Here is a 24380-nt window from a genome sequence, read left to right as displayed (position 1 = left end):
CAGTGCCTCAGAAGAGTAATGTGAGCTGCCTTAATGACTATCGCCCAGTAGCACACACATCCACGGTGATGGAATGCTTTGAGAGATTGGTCATGACTAGAATGAGCTCCTGCAAAGACCTGGACCAACTGCAATTTGCCTATCGCCACAATAGGTCTACGGCAGATGTAATCTCAATGGCTCTTCACACAGCCTTAGATCTCCTAGACAATACAAACACCTACGTCAGGATGCTGTTCGTTAACTATAGCTCAGCATTTAACATCATTATTCCCACAATCCTGATTGGTAAGACACAGAACCTGGGCCTCTGTACCTCCCTCTGCAATTGGATCCTCGACTTCCTAACCAGAAGACCACAATCTGTGAGAATTGGTGATAACATATCCTCCTCGCTGACAATCAACACTGGTGCACCTCAGGGATGTGTGCTTATCCCACTGCTCTACTCTCTATATACCCATGACTGTGTGGCTAGGCACAGCTCAAATACCATCTATGAATTTGCTGATGATACAACCATTGTTGATAGGATCTCAGGTGGTGACGAGAGGGCGTACAGGAGTGAGATGTGCCAACTAGTGGAGTGGTGCCACAGCAACAACCTGGCACTCAACGTCAGTAAGATGAAAGAGCTGATTGTGGACTTCAGGAAGGGTAAGATGAATGAATATATACCAATCCTCATAGAGGGATCAGAAGTGGAGAAGGTGAGCAGCTTCAAGTTCCTGGGTGTCAAGATCTCTGAGGATCTAACATATTGATGCAGCTATAAAGAAGGCAAGACAGCGGCTATACTTCATTAGGAGTTTGAAGAGATTTGGTTTGTCACCTAAAACACTCGAAAACCTCTATTGATATACCGTGGAGAGCATTCTACCAGGCTGCGTCACTGTCTGGCATGGGGGGTGGGGGCGAGGCTACTGCACAGGACCAAAAGAAGCTACAGACAGTTGTATTATTAGTCAGCTCCATCTTGGGTACCAGCCTCTATAGTATCCAAGACATCAAGGAGCTGTGCCTCAGAAAGGCGGCATCTATTATTAAGGATCCCATCACCCAGGACATGCCCTTTTCTCACTGTTACTGTCACGAAGGAGCTACAGGAGCCTGAAGGCACACACTCAGAGATTCAGGAACAGCTTCTTCCCCTCTGCCATCCAATTCCCAAATGGACATTGAACCCATGGGCACTACCTATTTAATATATATCATTTCTGTTTTGCACTATTTTTGATCTATTTAATATATACCTTCTGTAATTGATTTACTTATTATTTTTTCTTCTAGATCATGTATTGCATTGAACTGCTGCTGCTAAGTTAACAAATTCCACGACACATGCCGGTGATAATAAACCTAATTCTGATATATGGAAGTACACTCAGTGGCCACTTCATTAGTCAAAGGAGGTACCCAATAAAGTGGCTAGAGTGTAGATCTTTACAGAACCATTGTGCGAATTTCCAAAGCATTTCCCAGCACTACTGAGAAAAGCAGTGACACTATCTCCAGTGAGATAGCTCTGCGCTACTTTTCTCTCTGGTCTGTCACACTTGTCGAGTGGTTACTTACTTCATAAATATAAGATCCTTCTTTTTGAAATGTCCAACATTTCCTTTTGGCATTTTAAAGACTTAAGACACATGGATGAAAGAAAAATGGAGTGTTTTTGGGAGGGAAGGGTTAATTGATCTTAGAGTATGTTAAAAGGTTGGTACAATATAATGCGCTGTAGTGTTCTATATTCTATGTTTATTTTTGTGAAGCCCTAGACTCATCAGCTCCAACAATTCGTAGCGGTCCCTTAAAAATTACAAATGACATGCTTGTCCATCAATAGAGGGAAGGGATTTTCATAAAATAATTCACTCAAAAGTCCATCAGCCTTAGGCCTGTGCCAATTCATCTCACCCAAGCATCTTGAGTACAAACTCTGAATATTTGTCTCTTGTACATATTTAACCAATTAACATTTGAAAGATATTAATGGATTATTCTCAATTAACATTGGGAAAATGAAGTTCATTACAGCTCAGTGAATACAGGTAGTTAATAAAACAGAAATAGCAAAAGGGTTCCCAGTACTGACCTGCGGTCCTGTGGTAAGATTATCCAAGACTGTTAGTACATCATTCTTCCAATCCCTTAACAAGCAATCCTCAGAATTTCCTTCTGAGCTACCACAGCCGGTGTAATCAAACCTGAACAGAGAAACACCAACAACCCAAGTAAGTTATAGACTTAATTCGAAAAATCAGATCATCATAATCATACAGCAAGGTAAAAGACCCTTCAGTGCAACTAGTCCATGATGCTCCCTGTCAACCTCATACCATTTGCCAGGATTTGGCCCATGACTTTATAAAACTACAGATTCCCGAAGAAGGGCCTTAGCCTGAAACGTCAACTATTTACTCCCCTCCGTAGATGCTGCCTGACCTGCTGAGTTCCTGCAGCGTTCTGCATGCTTACTCTGGATTTTCAGCATCTGCAGATTCTCTTCTGTTCAACCTTTCTAATTGACAAACACATCCAACTACCTTTTAAAAGTTGTGATTGCACCTGCCTCATCCACTTCCTCTGACAGCTGATTCCACAGAGATACCACCCCATGTAAAAAAAAATTCCTATTAAATGTTTCACCTCTTAACTTAATGCCCTCTAATTCTTGATTCCCCAACTCAATCTTAGACCAAATTTAATTTTCAATTTGATCTATATTACAACCTTCGATTTAAACCAAAAGCATAGTCGTGCTACATTCAAAACATGCAAAAAGGCTACCTAGCAGCTACAGACTAATGGATCTCATTAGAGTTGATATCAACATTACAACCAGTAGGTGGCCTAGTGGCTCTACTGTATCCAATTCAGTGGATTCCAGTTAATTGGGCCATCGGTTAACTGGTGCAGCCGCTTATTTGGGGCAACTCTTAAAGAACAAAAGCTAATTGAGAGAATAGCCAGGATCCCCTTCATTAATTTGGAACACTATGCCACTTAATTGGGACAGGAGACTGTTGCTGAACAGTTTCTAACTTGTGTCAGTCGTGTGTGCTTGTGTGGCCGTTAAACACTACACCATACATTCATTAGAGCAAACAGTTTTTTTAAATAGCGTCAATTGCATGTGTTTGTGTTCAAAAAGCAGTGATTACTATCACTGATTGTTAGCAAGAAATAAGCAGAAGACAATTCAGAAATGTTTCCTGGTGCCGAAGAAGAGCAAGGTGGCATGCCTGACTGACTATCGACCTGTGGCTCTGACATCAATTGCTATGAAGTGCTTCAAGAGATTGGTTATGGCACACATCAACTACAGCCTCGACGCTTTGCAATTCGCCTACCGGAGCAACAAGTCAACGGCAGATGCCATCTCTCTTGCCCTACATTCCTCCTTAGAACACCTGGAGAATAAAGACAAATACGTTAGGCTCCTCTTCATTGACTACAGCTCTGCCTTTAATACCATCATTCCAAATAAACTGATTCCTAAGCTCCAGAACCTGGGCCTTAGCACTCAGATCTGCAGCTGGATCTTCAACTTCCTCACAGACCGGACCCAGGCTGTAAAAATAGGGGACAAGCTCTCCTCTACAATCACTCTGAACACCGGTGCCCAACAAGGCTGTGTACTCAGCCCCCTGCTGTACTCACTGTACACCCATGATTGCGTAGCCAAGTTTCCATCAAACTCAATATATAAGTTTGCTGATGACACCACAATTGTAGGCCGTATCTCAGGTAATGATGAGTTTGAGTACAGAGAGGAAATTAAGAACCTGGTGGCATGGTGCGAAGACAATAACCTATCCCTCAACGTCAGCAAGACGAAGGAATTGGTTGTTGACTTCAGGAGTAGTGGACCACACAACCCAATTTACATCGGTGGTGCGCAAGTGGAACAAGTCAAAAGCTTTAAGTTCCTCGGGGTCAATCACAAATGACTTGGTCCAACCAAGCAGAGTTCACTGCCAAGAAGGCCCACCAGCGCCTTTACTTCCTGAGAAAGCTGAAGAAATTTGGCCTGTCCCCTAAAACCCTCACTAATTTTTATAGATGCACCGTAGAAAGCATTCTTCTAGGGTGCATCACAACCTGGTATGGAAGTTGTCCTGTCCAAGACCGGAAGAAGCTGCAGAAGATCGTGAACACGGCACAGCACATCACATCACACAAACCAATCTTCTGTCCTTGGACTCACTTTACACCGCACGCTGTCGGAGCAGTGCTGCCAGGATAATCAAGGACACGACCCACCCAGCCAGCACACTTTTCGTCCCTCTTCCCCCCCGGGAGAAGGCTCAGGAGCTTGAAGACTCGTACGGCCAGATTTGGGAACAGCTTCTTTCCAACTGTGATAAGACTGCTGAACGGATCCTGACCTGGATCTGGGCCGTACCCTCCAAATATCCGGACCTGCCTCTCAGTTTTTTTTTTGCACTACCTTACTTTCCATTTTTCTATTGATGATTTATAATTTAAATTTTTAATATTGACTAATTTTTATTATTTTTAATATTTAATATTTGTAATCCAGGGAGTGGGAAGCGCAGAATCAAATATCGCTCTGATGATTGTACGTTCTAGTATCAATTGTTTGGCGACAATAAAGTAAAGTAAAGCATTGTGGTCAAGCATTCAGGGTTGGAGATGCCTGAAATGGCTGGAAACAAAAATGAAACGATCTCACTACTTCAACAAGTTAGAAACTATGAAGAATTTGAAGGGATCAACATTCATCTTGAATGTTACAATGAAAATGAAGATTTGGAGGATACAATCATCAAAAGCTTTGTGTGTTCTCCGCACTAGAGGTTGATTTTGTTCATTGTACTGTAGTAGTATTGCTAGTGTTCCAATTTGTTCTGTACTTCATTTACATACATAATTTGTTACTCTAACAGTAGTTTGTCTTTTTTAGACCTTTTTAACTATTTCCATGAGCCTTCAGCTAATTGGGGCAGCTGCTTAACTGGGCCAAAATGTACTGGTCCCAGTGTGCCTCAATTAACTGGAGTTCACTGCACTGGATTGAAACTGCTGACACGATGAAGGAAGCCCTGAACACCACCAGAGATGGAGGACCTGTATCGCTGCCCTAAATGCCAGTGGCTTAATAGGCAGAGAAGAAGACTGTGCTGGATTATTACACAGATTTTTTTTACTTCTATTTTCATTGGGGTCAATCTTCAGATGGATGAGAGACCACCTTTTGGCAATGCCCATTGTCACAGCTTGTGAATGCAACACTATGGTCTTAGCTGGACAGATAAAGCAAACCGCCCCCCCCCCCATTATTTTTTGCCCAGAGACAAAATGCTTAGCCATGTTATTGTAAATGATCTTGAGTTTAGAATTCAAGACCCAAAATGGATTCCATTTGGTAGTTTAAATTGTTCTAAAATTGTCAGTGGCATTTTCTATCACAGAAGCAAAAACAATCTTTCACTTGAATGTAAATTTGATTGTGTATTTTAAACTGTTGCAAATTAATGTTAGGATCACAGTATTTGACATTAATGAAGTGTTAACAAATGAAATAGAAGAGTACAGCACAGGAAGAGGCTCCTCCAGCCCACAACATTGTGCTGATCTAATTAAACTAGTAATTAGACTCAGTGGCCACTTTATTAGGTGCACCTGCACAGCTGCTCATTAACGCAAATATCTAATCGGCCAATCACATGGCAGCAACTCAATGCATAAAAGCCTGCAGACATGGTCAAGAGGTTCAGTTGTTGTTCACACCAAACATCAGGATGGGGAAGAAATGTGATCTGAGTGATTTTAACCGTGGAATGATTGTTGGTGCCAGACAGGGTGATTTGAGTATCTCAGCTTCTGGGATTTTCACACAGAACAGTTTCTAGAGTTTACAGAGAATGACACCCAAAAAAACCCACAAAAAACATCCAGTGAGCAGCAGTTCTGTGGCTGAAAATGCCTTGTTAATGAGAGAGGTCAGAGGAGAATGGTCAGACTGGTTCAAGCTGACAGAAAGGTGACAGTAACTCAAATAACTACGCGTTACAACAGTGGTGTGCAGAAGAGCATCTCTGAATGCACAACATGTTGAACCATGAAGTGGATGGGTACAGCAGCAGAAGACCAGATCGGGTTCCACTCCTGTACCTAATAACGTGGCCACTGAGTGTAAATGCTCATTGAAACTAATCCCTACAGCCAACACAATGTCCAAATCCCTCCATTATCCACCCATTCAAAGATGCAAAGTATATTATCGAAGTACATATGCAGTATACAACCGTGAGATTTCTCACCCCACAGACAGCCACAAACAAACACCGCGGAACCCATTCAAAGAAAATCATCAAACCCTCAATACACAAAAAAAGCCAAATGGCGCAAAAGGCATTTAAAAAAACTAGCGAAAAAATACAGAACATAAAACATCAAACCACCAGTCATCGAAAGAGTCTAGGCATATTCAGCCCAGCTCAGTTCAACCAACCCAGCGCTGTTTCATTCGTTATCTTCAAAATTCCTGATCAAAACCACACGAAATAGCAACAAAAAAAGGAGTGACCCCAAAAACCAGAAACACATCATAACGTGGACTACAGAGTCCAATCCACAAACCCCATCGATTAAACCTTGCCCAAGACCCAGAGCTCCAGCACCATCGAGGAGAGAGAGACCATATGGACGCAGGGACCCTCCTTCAGGAGCAGCAGATGACAGGGAAAGAGAGACCATCACACACAGACACCTCCCTCTGGCAGCAATGAGCGAGAGGCTGGTAGATGGTGCTGAACAACCGCTCGCCTTCATGAGTTCAATCTTGCTCGACACTTTAATCAGTGAGATCAGTGAAAAAATGGAGCTGATCATGGGCTCCAGACCTCTTGGCCTTGAGGCTGCACACTTTGCTTGAAGCCTCACCAAACATCCCCGGAGACAGATAAGTGCCAGATTGCTCAATCAGCCCGATAACACACCACCAAAATGTAGATCACAGGCTCCAACTTTAGCAGGATTACATTTGAAAGAAAAAGATGTAAAAGAAGTGAAAGAAGTCATTTTGTGAACCGTCGGGAGGAGGCCGCCTTAGTCATGTTGTTCGCTGGCATCATCTTCTTCCAGAGGAAAAAAAAATCTAAGATCCTCTCAAATGCCTCTGTCGTATGTGCCTCCACTACCACCCCCAGGCAGTGTATTCCACGCATCAACCACTCAGTGTAAAAAAACATGTTCCACACATTTCTTTTGAACACGTCTTCTGTCACCTTACTACCCTCCAGTATTAGACACTTTGTCCCTGGGAAAAAGATACCAGCTATGTACCCTATCTAAGCCTCTCATAATCTTTGAATTTCTATCAAATCTCTACTCAGCCTCTGCCACTCCAGAGAAAACAACCCACATTCGTCCAATGTCTCTTCATAACATGTCCTCTAAACTAAGCAGTATCCTGGTAAACCTCTTCTGTATCCTTTCCAAAGCCAACACATCTTTCCCATTATTAGGCAACCAGGACTGAATGCAACACTCCAGATGTGGTCCAACAAGAGTTTTATAAAGCTGCAACATAACTTCCCAACTCTTGAACTCAATGCCTCAACTAATAAAGGCAAGCTTGCATTATGCCTTCTGAACCACTCTATCAACCTGTGCAGCCATTTTTAGGGAGCTATAGACTAGGACCCCAACATCTGTATGTACATCAACACCATGAAGCGTCTTACCTTTAACAATGCACTGTCCCTTTACATTTGCTCTCTCAAAGGTCAATACTTCCCATTTGGCTGGATCAAACTCTATCTGCCATTTCTCTCCCCATATCTGCAATTGACTTGTATCCTGCTGTATCCTTTGGCAATCTTCTATGCTATCCATATCATCACCAATCTAGGCTTCATCTGCCAGCCTACTAACGCACCCGCCTATATTTTCATCTAGTACTGTAGCAAAGGTCCCAGTTCAGATGCCCCCAGAACTTCATTTGTCATAGACAACATTCACTGTGACCTTATAATATGCCTGATACAAACCTAGAATACGACCATCACTGTTATTGTCCTATACAAGAGTATTATTACTCTGACCATATTTAATTAATAGCTATTCCTTCCAAAGGAACTAAAATTTATTAAAAAAAACATTTTGCTGATATTGACATTACTGCTTTGCTTGGATTTTCAAATGTGCAAAGACAGAAAATAGCAACCCAAGCCTCTGGAGATGAAAAATAGGCCACACTGCCTGTTGTACACTAGTACACACACACTCTTCCTTTTCACAGTAAACACAGGGCAAACTGCTATTCTGCATGTGATTCAGTATTAATATATCTCAGGAATTCCAGAAACTTTTTATCATATGACATTATTTTAGGATGTGAGGATGCTACAATTTTATATATATATGCAATGAAGAAAGATCTAAAATCATCTATGGGAAAAACAATATTAGTAGGCTAATTTTACCAATAAAATACTAAGCTTAAATAACCTCTTGTAAACCACTGAATAATTTTTGTTTCACTTTTTAAAAAATAAAATTATAGCCCTGCATAGTATTAATCTCATATTTTTCATTACAAATTATATACTGTAATTGCAAATATATTTTAGTTGGTTTAGTCTATAGAAAAATTTTAAATATTAAAGTTACAGTGAAAACAATTGAAATCAGGGCTAATTATTATAAAGCCTGTCATGTTAATTCCAGGCAGAAAACAGAATACATAGAGTTATAGAACACTGCAGCACAGAAACCAGCCCCTAGGCCCATCTTGTCTGTGCCAAACTGTTATTCTGCCTAGTCCCATCAATCCGCACCTGCATCATAGCCCTCCATACCCCTCAACCCTCCCACCATTTACTTATCTAAACTTCTATTAAATACATTCCATCAATACTGATTAATAAAAAGAACAGGCATTTCTATAGCATGTGTCACATCACAAAGTACTTTCAAACAGTAAAGTACTCTTATAGGAAAGATGGCAGCCATTTTGTGCAGAGTAAGCATTGAAAAACAGCAATATGATAACTGTTAGATAATGTGTTTTGTCTAGAAATGTTGAAGGATAAACATTGTGCAAAACAGTGATTCCATGTAATAATACAACCAGAGAATATGTAATGAAGTTGGAGTTCCTGCAGGGAAGGTCAGCCTTAAATCTTGTGCACCAACCTACATCCTCAGACTTTACACATGTAAAGTCAAGATTAGTTTTATTTGCCATCATAACATGCCTTGCCACAGTAGCGTAGCTATTACAATTTGGGGTGTCGGAGTTTGATGGTCAATTCCAGCACTGTCTGTAAGGAGCTTGTGTGCCCTCCCCGTGAATACACGGGTTTCCTCCCATGTTCCAAAGATGTACCAGTTAGTAGGTTAATTGGCCATTTGAAATTGTGTTGTGATTGGGTTGGGGTTAAACAGGTGGGCTGTTAGGCAATGCGGCTCATTAGGCCGAAAAGGTCTGTTCCATGCTGTACCCCTACATAAAATAGAATAAGTGTCATTTGCATCAAATCAAGTCAGTGAAGATTTGATGCAACTGTTGCCACATTCCCAGCACCAACATAGCATGACCACAACTTCCTCACCCTAACCTGAACGTCTTTGAAACGTGGGAGGAAACCAGTGTGTACCTGGAACTGAGATAGGCCTGTCACTGTGGCACAGAACATCCTTTACCCATTTTCACACACATGAAGTGTAGGAATTCATATTACGGAGACAGAACAGGCACCCTCCCATTTTTCTCAGAAAACAAACATTTTTATTCCTTATGGCTTCCAGCATCTGTCAAAAGCCATTACATAATGAAGATTAAATGCTGACTGGTGAGGTAGTGCTCAGGGAAGCCTTTCCCACTCATCACCACCTCGTCCCCTGGGTCTGATTTGTATGCAGATGTTTCAAATTTATTTTGAACATTACATGTGCATTTCATAATAACTCCTTATGCAATCTACTTTCTGGTAATAGCCTCGCAGATGCAGATACAGGGTGTAATATAATTTTCATAACCCTTTATTACAGATAAAAGCCATTACCATTACTGCATAACTTAAGTGATATGCAAAATCTTAACTGCACGTTCTAACCACCTATTCATTATCCTACCGTAATAAGTACGAGTCTTGGGTTAGGAGCAGCAAATGCAGCCTCAAATGAGAAGGTTAAAATTTGAAGCCCATTCCATTGTTAAACATCTAATCCAGGCTAAAAAGTTAGCTGTAAGAAGCTGCCATCTTGTCTGTGAGAAGTTAAAATCAGGCTCTAACCACTTCCCATTTCATAAGCATACATGTTCTTCTTAAGGAGGAGGAAAGTCTCCAACACTTGCTAGCTAATATTAATCCCACAACTATCAAACACAAATCAATACCAGACTCTCCTCTATCTCTCTCTTTCCATTCCCCATCCTGGTTACCCTCTCATCTCCCCTCATGACTTACCCATGACCTCCCTCTGGTGTCCCTCCTCCTTCCCTTTCTTCCATTGTCCACTCTCTTCTCCTATCAGATTCATTCTTCTTCAGCCCTTTATCTCCTCCACCTATCACTTCCCAACTTCTTACTGCATCCCCCATTCCCTACCCACCTTCTCCCTCACCTGGTCTCACCCATCATCTTCCAGCTTGTCCTCCTTCCTCTCACGCCACCTTCTCCTTCCCTTTTCCTTTCCAGTCCTGATGAGATGTTGAATGTTTAATCCCTTTCATAGATGCTGTCTGATCTACTGAGTTCCTCCAGCACTTAAAGATTAAAAGTTTATTTTATTTATCACACATACAGCAAAAAGTTTTGTTTGCATCAGCAACCAACAGAGCCCAAGGAAGTGCTGGGGGCAGTCTACAAACGTCGCCATACTTCTGGCACCAACTTAGCATGCCCACAACTCACTAACCCTAACCCATACAGCTTTAGAATGTGGGAGGAAACTGGAAAACTCAGAAATCCACATGATTATGGGGAGAATGTACAAAATCATTACAGATAGTAATGGGAATCGAACCATCAGGTGAGCATTATGCTACCATTTTGTGTGTGTTGCTCAGGATTTCCAGCATCTACAGAAACACTTGTGTCAAGACCTGACTGGTTGCACTATGGTCTGGTATGGCAACATGAATGAACAGGAAAGCAAGAAGCTGCAGCCAATAGTGGATTCATCCCAATACATCACAGGCACATCCCTCCCCACCACTGGACCATGCTATTGAGCAGCTATCATGGCACAGGAGGCACAGAAGCCTAAAGTCACACACCACCAGGTTCAAAATCAGCTACTTCCCTTCAACCATTCACTTTTTGAACCAACCAGCACAACCTTAATCACTCCTTCAGTATAGCAACACTTTGAACATGCTACACTACAATGGAGTAAAACACACAAAATGCTGGAGGAACTCAGCAGTCAGGCAGCATCTATGGAGGAGCATAAACAGTCAACGTTTCAGCTGAGGACTGGAAAGGAAGACCATAAGACAGAGGAGCAGAATTAGGCCATTCAGCCCGAGTCTGCTCTGCTATTCCATCATGGCCAATTTATTTTCCCTCTCACCACCATTCTTCTGCCTTCTCCCCGTGATCTTTGACACCCTCACTAATCAATAATCTATCAACCTCCACTTTAAATACACCCAATGACTTAGCCTCCACAGATTCACCACCCCTTGGCTAAATAAATTCCTCCTCATCTCTGTCCTAAAGGGACGAACTTCTATTCTGAGACTATGCCCTCTGGTCCTGGACTCTCCCACTATATGAAACATCCTGTCCATATCCACTCTGGCTAAGCCTTTTAATACTCATTTTTCTTTTAAAATGAGATCCCCTTCACTCTTCTAAGATCCAGTAAGTACAGGCCCAGAGCCGTCAAACACCATCAAATGGAAGGGGGCAGTAGCCAGAAGGTGATGGGGGGGTTGTGGTAGGAGTACAAGCAGAAAGGTGAAGGGGAATGAAGCCGTTAGTGGTCAAAAATGCTGTTTAGTTTTCCTACCTAGAAGACCTTAATTGCTTCCTTTATTAAAATATTTCCATCTGCTATTAACACGTGCAATTGCGAAGAAAGCACAGCGCTTCGACTTCCTTAGGAGTTTGTGGAGATTCGGCGTGACATCTAAAACTTTGACAAACTGCTATGGATGTGTAGTGGAGAGAGTATTGACAGACCGCATCACAGCCTCGTATGGGGATATCGATGCCCTTGAACAGAAAATCATAGGTAAAGCCCTCACAACCATTGAGCACATCTACATGAAATATTGCTGTAGAAAAGCAGAAGGTACAAGAGCCTTGGGACTCACACCAGCAGGTTAGGGAACAGTTATTACCCCTCAACCATCAGGCTCTTGAACCAGAGGGGTAACTACACTTGCCCCATCACTGAGATGTTCCCACAACCAATGGACTCACTTTCAAGGACTCCTCATCTCATGTTCTCATTATTTATATTTGCATTTGCGCTGTTTATTGTCTTCCGCACTCTGGTTGAACGCCCTAGTTGGGTGGTCTTTCATTGATCCTGTTATAGTTACTATTCTATAGACTTATTGAGTATGCCCACAAGAAAATGAATCTCAGGGTTGTATATGGTGACATATATGTACACTGGTAATAAATTCACTTTAAACTTTGAATACTCTGGATGTTCAACAGGGTATTTACAGGTCAAAGATATCTTCTGTAAACGCTAAGTAAAACATTCAGAGTAGATTTAATTCAGAGGTCAATGCTATAAACAGTGATGGGAACCAAATAACTTGGCAACAATAATCAAAAATGATTTTTAATTTAAGCATGAAGCATTTTGGACATTAGGTCAGTAAGACTGAATGCGTCCAATCTCTATTAATCAATTGCATTTGCAAGATTGCTCATTTTAATTGACTGAGTTAGACATAGGAACATTTGAATATCAAGTGTTGTGGGACAGTTAATTGAAGTGACACAATTATTAGATTGGTTTCCATATTGTAAATTTCTAACAATTAGAATCTTTTAATTCAATCTCATTATTCATTTCCCACGAATAACCCTTTCTGTCTCACAGCCCCACAGCATGAATAATTCAGACAGATGACTGCAATCCCACCAGAGCAGCTCGAGAATGTACATTCAGTTAATTAAATAAAAGCCAGCACTGGAAAAATACCAACATCAATAATGTGACCATTAAACTACTGGATTGTCATTAAAGAACTGAAATTTGATTCACTAAGGACCTTCAGGAAAGGAAGTCCAACTTCCTTACCCAGCCTATCCTACATCTGACTGCAGACCAACAACAATACTACAATGATACATTGCCTCATTGAGACCACACACATTCAGCATTGTGGGTACTTTGGATTTCTTTACCCAAGGAAGAATAGGCAATAAATTTCTGACAACCCAGCACCCTCAGCGCGTTGGCAGTGGCAAATTGGCAGATTTATCAGACTACTGGAGATTATGCCTAGAAATACACTAATTTATTTCAAATTCACTTTTCCCTCCAAAAGATAAAAGATATTATATAGCAGTATAATAGATTTTCTGAAGAACCCAGTGAGTTTAAAGAGAGGGCTGTGAGTTTAAAGACAACATCGAAAATGAGGGCCCAGAAAGCCACTGGAATTCCAACAAGGAAAAGCAGATTAACAGTGTTTTACTGAGGTTTGAAAGATTAGCTTTATTTATCATATGCACATTAATATACAATGCAATGTGTTGTTTGTGTCAAATTAAATTAAGGATTGTGCTGAGCAGCTGAAATTGTGCTTCTGTGTTTAACATAGCACTGTGGGAGGAAACCGGAGCACCCAGAGGAAACCCACACAGTCACAGGGAGAACATACAAACTCCTGTCAAACGGTGGTAGGAATCAAACCCTAGTCTTACACTTGGCACTGTAAAGCATTGCACTAGCTGCTATGCCATCATGTTCCCACCCCGTAGAGGGAGTGCAACAAAGTTTCACCAGATTAATTCCCAAAATAGCAACACTATCGAATGAGGAGGGATTAGGTCAACTGGATCTTCAATTCACTGTAGTTTCAAAAAAAATGAAAGAACATACAACATTCTGACAGGGCTCAACAGGACAATTCCTGGTCCAGAACCCCAGGGATTACCTTAGGATACAAAGCACAATATTCCAGACTGAGAAGAAATTTTTTCACTTAGAGGGTGGTGTACCTGTGGAATTCTCTACCATAAAAGGTTCAAGCTGTTGAATATTATTAATACTTCTAGATACAAAAGGCAAAGGCAAGGGAGAGAGAACAGTATCATATTGAGGCAAATCTGCCAATATTGCATTGACTAACTGAGCTGCAGTAAAGAGCTGAATGGCCTTTTATATTTTTTATTAAAAACAAAATTCATAGAACAGAGAACAGTACAGCACAATATAGGCCCTTCGTCCCACGATGTTGTGCTGACCTTTTAACCTACTCTAAAATCAAACACCTCCCTCCCCGTAGCCCTCCATTTTTCTTGCATCCATGTGAATATTTAAGAGTTTCTTAAATGCCTCTACCATGACTACTTTTCACACACTCACCACTCTCTGTCTAAAAGCTCTACCCCTGACAGCCTCCCTGTAGCTTCCTCCCAACACCTTAAAGTATACCCCCTTGTATTAGCCTTTTCCGCCCGGGAAAAGGTCTTTGGTTGTCCACTTGATCTATTATTCATCTTGTACACAGATGTGTAGATGTGGAAATGTGAAATAAAAATAGAAAATGCTGCAGATGATCCACATCAAACATCTCAGCAAAGAGAGAAAAAGCAGATTTAACAATTCAGGTCAGGAAATATCATCAAGCTGAAATATGGCTCCACTTCTCTCTTGAGATGCTAACTGAGATGATGGGTACTCAGCATTTTGTTTTGAACCCACAGCAATATTCAAAGTATATGTCCATTTTGTTGCAGGCGATCACAGTGAATACAAAGAAGCATAATTGAATCAATAAACAACTACACACAACCAATATGCAAAAGAAGATTGTAGTGGACTGTTAACTGTGGAATGAATCTCGTGGGCAGTAAGTGGTGACTTCACCTACAGCAGACTACAGTCTTCAAATGATTTTAGACAAGTTATATTCTTGTGTTGACGATCATTCAAGCCAATCGTTCCGTGGCGGCAATCACCATGAAGAGCTGTGCTTTCCAGTGTGCAGGGAGAGGCAACACCATGATAAGCTTCATTCAAGAACTTAAGGCTGAGAATTTTTATTTTCCTGGAAGACAGCATGGTAGCTTAACAGTTAGCATAACACTATTATAGAACCAACAACCCAGGTTCAATTCCTTCGCTGCCTGTAAGGAGTTTATATGTTCCCCCTGTGACCGCATGGTTTCCTCCCACAGTGCAAAGACATGCACAATAGGGTTAATAATTTGTGGGCATGCTATGTTGGCACCGGAAGTGTGGCGACATTTGCAGGCTGTCCTTGCACATCCTTGGACTTGTTGACACAAATGACACATTTCATTGTATGTTTTGATGCACATGTGACAAAGCTAATCTTTCTTTTCTTAATGTCTTAATTCTTGAACTTCATTGATTTAATTAAGACCCTAAGACATAGGAGGAGAATTAGGCCAAGTCTGCTCTGCCATTTCATCATGGCTGATCCATTTTTCCTCTCAGCCTCAATCTCCTGACTTCTCCCCAGATCCCTTCATGTCCTCACCAATCAAGAATCCACCAACCTCTGTCTTAAATATACATACAGACTTGGCCTCCACAGCTGCCTGTGGCAACGAATTCCACAGATTCACCAGTCTCAGGCTAAACAAATTTCTCCTCATCTCTGTTCTAAAAGGATGCCCATCTATTCTGAGGCTGTGTCCTTTGGTCTTAGACTCCCCTATCATATGAAACATCCTCTCCACATCCACTCTATCAACCGCCTTCTTGCCCGAACTGAAACCATCCATCAACCTATTCTCGAGCTATTATATGCAAGTAACTGTGCTCTTTTCTCTCTCTCCCTCTCAAAGGATGCAATACAGGCTGTAGTCACTCAGTTTGCCAAGGCTGCAAGGGCTTTTGGGTTAATAGTCAGTCTGAAGAAAACAATGATCCTCCACCAGAAGCCCCTTCGTGGTGTTTACAACGCACCTCGGATCACCATTGACGACCACCCTCTCACCACAGTTGAGCAGTTCACCTACCTGAACAACGTCATCTCCAGCAGTGGTATGGAAGTAAGAGACGTAGATAATCAACTTGCCAGAGCCAGCAGTACCTTCGGACACCTCCAGAAACGTGTGGAAGAGCCACCAGCTGTGTCTGTCCACAAAAATCCAGGTGTACGGGGCTGCCATCATCATAACACTGCTATAAAGCTCCGAAGCCTGGGGTTTGTACCGCAAGCAAATCCAGTTGCTTGAGCGCATCCATCACGGGTATCAGCTGGGAGGATCGTGCCTCCAACAACAAGGTCCTGGAGAAGGTTCAACTTCCAAGCATTGAAGCCACTTTGCTACTCAGGCAGCTCCGCTGGCCAGGCCACGTGTCTCGTATGGACAACCCCATACTGAAAGCAGTACTCTACGGAGAACTCTATCAGGGCAAGAGAGATTGTGATGTCCCGGACAAGAGGTACAAAGACTAACTTAAGCAGCATCTCCCTTAGGCAAATATCGAGGTCAACAAGTGACAGCAGCTGGCTTGTGATAGAGACCACTGATCCATGTTGCAGCCAAGAATTTTACAGAAACCAGAAGAGTTACTGCTGAAGAGAAGAGGAGACACAGGAAGGATCTTACTACCCAAGCGCTCACATCCCAGCTGTTCCAGAGTCTGCAGATCCAGAATTGGCCTCTACAGTCACCAACGATCGTGCTGTCGCTCCTGAGGACTCCTCTTCCCCCCGATCTTCGCAAGCGAAGCACCAGTCATCATCATTTGATTGATTCATTGGGTCACTGCTATTAATGGGAGCTCTCAGTGGGAAAATTGGCTCTCACCTTTTCTGAACTGCAAGTGTAAAAACACTTCTAAAAATAGTATAATGGCTACAAAGCACCTTGAAACTTCTTAAGGGTTACGAAGAATGAGGAATTTTCCCCAGAAATGTTATCAGAATCAGGTTTATTATCACTGACAAATGTCATGAAATTTGTTGTTCTATGGCACCAGTACAATGCAATACATTTAAAAAACTGTAACGTACAAGTAAGAAATAATATATTAAAAACTAAATTAAATTAGCAGTGCAAGAGAGCAAAAAATAGTGAGGTAGTGTTCATGGATTGGTTCACTGTCCATTCAGAAGGACGTTGAAAAAGGAACTAGTTAAGACAATCCAGCCATATTAGATATAGGATAGACTTATTGGACTTGCACACAATTTCTACATATTCAATGCCTTTCAGGAAAACCTACCAGATTCCAAGTAGCACGCTTCGTGTAAAGCGCATGTGCTTTTAGAACATTGTGGCATTACCTGACAAAGGAATAGCCTGCTGAATCACAAAATGCTTCCAAAGCCAACGCTTTCTCCCCATTCATGTTGGATTTGAATCCCGAGAGGAACATAACTCCAGGGTTTTTTGCTGAGATCCTATGATAGGCCAGGCGAGGCAAGGATAACCTTCTGAGAAACTGCATGGAAGACATGGTTCTGCAACAAGAAAGAAGTAAAACCATGGAGTTATCATTCCAAAAACTAGGGAAACATTGCTTCTAGTTCAGTGGAACAACTACAGCCTACCAGTTTCAGTGAAATGGGTTCGATCCTGACTTCTGATGCTGTCAGCGTGGAGCTTGCATGTTCTACCTGTGAGTATGCAAGTTTTCTCGGGGAGCTCCAGCATCCTTCCAATGACTTATGGGTTATTAGGTTAATTATTCGCTGTAAATTGCTGAGAGTATGTAGGTGAATGACAGAATCTCGGGATTGATGAGAATAAGACCATAAGTCAAAGGAACAGAATTAGGCCATTTGGCCTACCGAGTGCGCTCCGCCATTTCATCATGGCTGATCCATTATCCTTCTCAGCCCCAATCACCTGCCTTCTCCCTGTATCCCTTCATGCCCTGATCAATCAAGAATCTATCAGCCTCTGCCTTAAATATACCCAATGACTTAGCCTCCACAGCTACCTGTAGCTACGAACTCCATAGATACACCATTCTCTGGTTAAAGAAATTCTGAATGGCCACCCCTCTATTGTGAAGTTGTGTCCTCTGGTCTTAGACTCTCCCACCCTAGGAAATATCCTCTCCACATCCACTCTATCAAGGCCTTTCACCATTCAACAAGTTTCAATTAGGTCACCCCTCATCCTTCTGAATTCTAGTGAATAGAGGCTGAGCCATCAAATGCTTTTCATATGACAAGCCATTCAATCCTGGAATCATTTTTGTGAACTTCCTTTGAACCCTCTCCAGTTTCAGCACATCCTTTCTAAGATAAGGGGCCCAAAACTGTTCACAATACCCCAAGTGAGGCCTCACCAGTGTCAACATTACATCCTTGCTTTTATATTCTTGTCCTCTGGAAATAAATGCTAACATCGCATTTCCCTTCCTCACCATAACTTAACCTGCAAATGAACCTTTAGAGAAACATAGAAACATAGAAAATAGGTGCAGGAGTAGGCCATTCGGCCCTTCGAGCCTGCACCGCCATTTATTACGATCATGGCTGATCATCCAACTCAGAACACTGTACCAGCCTTCCCTCCATACCCCCTGATCTCCATAGCCACAAGGGCCATATCTAACTCCCTCTTAAATATAGCCAATGAACTGGCCTCAACTGTTTCCTGTGGCAGAGAATTCCACAGATTCACCACTCTCTGTGTGAAGAAGTTTATCCTAATCTCAGTCCTAAAAGGCTTCCCCTTTATCCTCAAACTGTGACCCCTCATTCTGGACTTCCCCAACATTGGGAACAATCTTCCTGCATCTAGCCTGTCCAATCCCTTTAGGATTTTATACGTTTCAATCAGATCCCCCCTCAATCTTCTAAATTCCAACGAGTTCAAGCCCAGTTCATCCAGTCTTTCTTCATATGAAAGTCCTGCCATCCCAGGAATCAATCTGGTGAACCTTCTTTGTACTCCCTCTATGGCAAGGATGTCTTTTCTCAGATTAGGGGACCAAAACTGCACACAATACTCCAGGTGTGGTCTCACCAAGGCCTTGTACAACTGCAGTAGTACCTCCCTGCTCCTGTACTCGAATCCCCTCGCTATAAATGCCAGCATACCATTCGCCTTTTTCACCGCCTGCTGTACCTGCATGCCCACTTTCAATGTCTGGTGTATAATTACACCCAGGTCTCGTTGCACCTCCCCTTTTCCTAATTGGCCACCATTCAGATAATAATCTGTTTTCCTATTTTTGCTACCAAAGTGGATAACTTCACATTTATCCACATTAAATTGCATCTGCCATGAATTTGCCCACTCACCCAACCTATCCAAGTCACTCTGCATCCTCTTAGCATCCTCCTCACAGCTAACACTGCCACCCAGCTTCGTGTCATCCGCAAACTTGGAGATGCTGCATTTAATTCCCTCATCCAAGTCATTAATATATATTGTAAACAACTGGGGTCCCAGCACTGAGCCTTGCGGTACCCCACTAGTCACCGCCTGCCATTCTGAAAAGGTCCCGTTTATTCCCACTCTTTGCTTCCTGTCTGCTAACCAATTCTCCATCCACATCAATACATTACCCCCAATACCGTGTGCCTTAAGTCTGCATACTAATCTCCTGTGTGGGACCTTGTCAAAAGCCTTTTGAAAATCCAAATATACCACATCCACTGGTTCTCCCCGATCCACTCTACTAGTTACATCCTCAAAAAATTCAATGAGATTCGTCAGACATGATTTTCCTTTCACAAATCCTGCGTGAGGACTCAAGTCCAGTTACACCACAGATTTTAAAATTTTCCCTCCATCTAAAAGTAGTCTACACTTTTATTTTTTCTACCAAAGAGCATGACCATACACTTCTTGACACTGTATTCCACCTGCCACTTCTTTGCTCATTTCCTAATCCAAGTCCTTCTGAAGCCTCACTACTTCCTCAAAACTACCTGCCCCTCCACCTATCTTCATATCGTCTGCAAACTTTGCAACAAAGCCATAAATTCCATCATCCAAGTCACTGACATATAACGTAAGAAGATTTGGTCCCAACACAGACCTTGTGGAACACCACTAGTCACCGGCAGCCAGTCAGAAAAGGCTCCCTTTATTCTCACTCTTTCCCTCCTGCCAATCAGCCACTGCTTTATCCATGCTAGAATCTTTCCTGTAATACCATGGGCTTGTAGATTGTTCAGTGGCCGCATGTGTGGCACTTTGTCAAAGTCTGTCTGAAATTCCAAGTACACAGCATCCATTGATTCTCTTTTGTGTATCCTGCTTGTCATTTCTTCAAAGAATTCCAACAGATTTGTCAGGCAAGATTTTCCCTTAAGGAAATCATGCTGACTACAACCTATTTTATCATGTGTCTCCAAGTGCCCTGAAACCATATCCTTAACAATCAACTCCAACATCTTCCCAACCACTGAGGTCAGACTAACTGGCCTATAGTTTCCTTTCTTCTGCCTCTCTCCCTTCTTGAAGAGTGGGGTGACATTTGCAATTTTCCATTCCTCCAAAACTATGCCAGAATCTAGTGAATCTTGAAAGATCATTACTAATAGCTCTACAATCTGTTCAGTCACCTCTTTCAGAACCCTGGGGTGTACACCACCTGGTCCAGGTGATTTATCTACCTTCAGACCTTTCAGTTTTTTTCCTCCAATCAATTCTGGCTAATGTTCTCTTTATTCCACTCTCATACTGATACACCTGACTTTAACTTCTCCTTCCCATACTGCAGGGTGAATTCTATCATATTATGATCACTGGCCCCTAAGGGTTCTTTTACCGTAAGCTCTCTAATCAATTCTGATTCATTGCACAACAACCAATGGAGAATAGCTGATCCTTTAGTGGGCTCAACCATGAGCTGCTCTAAAAAGCCAACTCATAGGCATTCCAGAAATTCCCCCTCTTGTGATCCAGCACCAACCTGATTTTCCCAATCTACCTGCATATTGAAATCTCCCATGACTATTGTAACATTGCCCTTTTGACATGCGCTTTCTATCTTCCGTTGCAATTTGTAGTCTACACCCTTACTATTGTTTGGGGGGTCTGTATGTAACTCCCATCAGGGTCTTTTTACCCTTGCAGTTCCTTAGCTCTACCCACAAGGATTCTACATCTTCTGATCCCATGTCACCCCTTACCAATGATTTGATTTCATTTTTTTTTTAAACCAACAGAGCGATGCCAGCCCATCTGCCTCCCTGCCTGTCCTTTCAATACAATGTGTATCCTTGGACATTAAGCTCCCAGCTATAGTCTTTCCGCCATGATTCAGTGATGCCGACAACGTCATACATGCCAATCAGTAACTGTGCTACAAGTTCATCTACCTTATTCCGTATACTGCAGGCATTCAAATACCTTCAGTCCTGTATTCATCCTTTTTCGATTTTATCCGCATCTTACGCTGCAACTCATCCTGTTGACTGCGATTTTGCCCCATCATTAGCCTCTCCTCACTACACATTGCCTGCTTGTAAACCAACTAACTCATACTCAGCCCTATCACTGCAGTTCCTAGCCTCATGCCAAATTAGTTTAAATTCTCCCGAACAGCTCCAGCAAACTCGGCCGCAAGGATATTGGTTCCTCTCAGGTTCAGGTGTAGCCTGTCCCTGTTGTACAGGTCGTACCTTCCCCAGAAGAGATCACAATGATGCATAAATCTGAAACCCTGCCCCCTAGACTAGTTTCTCAGCCATGCATTCATCTGCCAAATCATCCCATTCTTACCCTCACTGACAAGTGGCACAGGCAGCAATCCAGAGATTCCTACCCTGGAGTTCCTGCTTTTCAGCTTTCTACCTTGCTTCCTAAAATCTCTTTTCAGGACCCCCTCACCTTTCCTACCCAAGTCATTGGTGCCAATATATACCAATACTTCTGGCTGTGGGATAAGAAAACGGGATCAGTTTAATTGGGGGCTTAATGGTCAGATGACATCTAGGGGCTTGTTTCCATGGTGTGTGATGCTATGACAAACTGGATGTGCAAGAAACAAACTAATCTCATTTGCTTTAGTTCCACACAGTGTGACGGGATCCTGAATTACCCCTACGAACTGTGCTCGTTTACCCCTATTAACTGTGCTTTTGAAAAGAGAGAGAGAGAGAGAGAGAGTTATTTAACACCAACAACTTGTTTTGAAGAGAGAGAGAGACGAAGACTATCATTTTAAAGCATTGGAAGTCACTTTTGGATTTCTGCTGAGTTGGAGAGCGAGATGGCACCAAGCAGCTAGTAAGTTGCTATGGTGACCGAAGGGATGTTATTTGGTGGACACTGGATGTTATGATTTTCGGCAGGTTGTTGATACTTCTTAAGGACTTTTGCCTGCTTGCATTTCTTACAGAGAGAGAGGAAGGAGGAGTTATTTGAATGACAGCTAATGCTCAGCACAGGAAGATAAAATAGGAGGTCAGATGATAGACATCAGACACGTTTTGGACACTGAATGAGTGTTGTTCCCGCAGAAAAAGTGGGTTTTTGGAGGATCAATCAGGCAGGTCGATCAGTTGCTCTTGCAGTGGAAAGGGGAAAGGGGTTCACTGGTGGGGAGTTGTCCATGTGTCCACCTTCGCTTGGGGGATAGCTCCACCACAGAAAACCAGACCCCTTTGTTAAAGTCACAGTCGGTGACTTTTAAAAGATTTCGAAGGACAACGAGGAGATTGACGGCATCAGCTCACCTGAAGACTCAAATCTCTCCCTCTCTCTCCATCACTACTCGACTCAATACCACGAACTGAACTTTACTCATCATCGTAAGACTGTATCTTTTTACCCCTAAACTTAAAGCAGCTTGGTTTTTCATATATATGTTTCCACACTTACTGATATACACATATATATGTGTGTGTGTGTGTGTATATATATCTATACACACACACACATATATACATATATAAATAAGATCATCGCTAACCTGTTTGATTTATCTACATTTATATTACTGTATTGCGTAGTTACTAATAAATATTAATAGTTTATAGCAATACTGGACTCCAAAGTGTTTTCCATCTCTGCTGGTTCCTTGTTCCCGTCACGGGGACTCAAACCATAGTTCTAGTATCAGCAAGAAAATGTCTGTCTGTTCTGTCACCTCTCCCAAAAGACTCCCAGTGGTGTGAGATTGAAAACATATTCAGTTAAGACAATTAAGTGTAGGACAGGGTTGTGCTTATCATTAATAAAATATCTCATTAGATGTAAAGCATATCCTCAGATACTGACGAGCAGCACATCACATCTTTGTTAATACTTTCTGATATGGCCTCCAATTTGCATTATTTGGAATTAGTTTATCATCACGTGTACCAAGATACAGTGAAGGATATTTTTGTTTGCATACCATCCAGGCTTATCATAGAGGTGGTTTTAAAGAAAACAGAATATAGAATATAGTGTTACAGTTATAGAATGCAGTACAAGTAGAGTGCCACAGTGGGGTAGATAAGATCAAGAATTCATCTCTGCATAGAATTAAGGAATAGTATAATATTTCACCTCTAGAGACGCAGAAGAGCAGATAGTAGAGATGCTGCCTCACTGCAACAAGGAGGCGTGTTTAATCACAAAGCTTTAATCAGACAGTCACTGTCGGCATAGGGTTTACAGACTTGGGTTTTCTCTGTGTTCATTGGTTCCTACCAGGACCCATAGAGGTGGGAGTTTAAATGGCTAATGTAAATTCAGTCTAGTGTGTAGTGTCTAGTGTACAAGTGCCACAGTGGAAGATTATATTGGGGCAAGTGTGTGCACAGGCTCACTGGCACAGGGCTAGGAATGAGCTACCAGATGGTTTCATTTACTATTGCTGGTGCCACAGCTCGCATTCACATCGATTAAGCTTTTTTTAAAATCATATACTTCATTTTATAAAATTATTCAAAAACACTTCACTGTGAGATTTGGGCAATATAATTCCAAACCACACTTTTCTAATCATATGCTGTGTCATCCCATAACTTACAAGATTAAAAAGATAGGTTGCCCTTAATGTTTACATTTCTCATCCATTGCTCACAGCCCAAACATAGATGATTTACTGTACAGCACAAGCTGGATTCAGATACAGGTTCTGAGGTGAAAAAGATTTAAAGATTAGCTTTATTAGTCACATACATCTAAACATGCAGTGAAATGTGTGCTGTTTTGCATCAAATCCAATCAGCGAGGATTATGCTGGGTAGCCTGCAAGTGTTGCCATGTTTCCGGTGCAAACATAGCCAGGCCACAACTCACTAACCATACATCTTTAGACTG

At 42.0% G+C, this 24380-nt stretch overlaps 1 protein-coding gene across 13 annotated transcripts in view; it reads right to left on the bottom strand.

The window, feature by feature from the left end:
- Positions 1 to 24380, bottom strand: part of LOC140212728 (palmitoyl-protein thioesterase ABHD10, mitochondrial-like) — a 137163-nt gene that overhangs the window by 69495 nt on the left and 43288 nt on the right. For 12 of the 13 annotated variants that reach the window (XR_011889789.1, XR_011889790.1, XM_072283852.1 and 9 more), the window contains 3 exons: positions 17441 to 17617; positions 3351 to 3410; positions 2093 to 2204 (listed from right to left, as the gene is read on the bottom strand). Coding sequence is in view for 11 of the 13 variants with exons in the window: in XM_072283852.1 (XP_072139953.1) it covers positions 2093 to 2204; positions 3351 to 3410; positions 17441 to 17613 (345 nt within the window). In the remaining 2 variants the exon portion in view is untranslated. The remainder of the gene's footprint in view (positions 1 to 2092; positions 2205 to 3350; positions 3411 to 17440; positions 17618 to 24380) is intronic. The other variant, XM_072283856.1, reaches the window with a different exon arrangement.

The sequence above is a fragment of the Mobula birostris genome, chromosome 20 (assembly GCF_030028105.1).
Source record: "Mobula birostris isolate sMobBir1 chromosome 20, sMobBir1.hap1, whole genome shotgun sequence".
NCBI lineage: Eukaryota > Metazoa > Chordata > Chondrichthyes > Myliobatiformes > Myliobatidae > Mobula > Mobula birostris.
The sequence above is the reverse complement of the archived record's forward strand: the minus strand, read 5'-3'. Positions and strand labels throughout refer to the sequence as shown.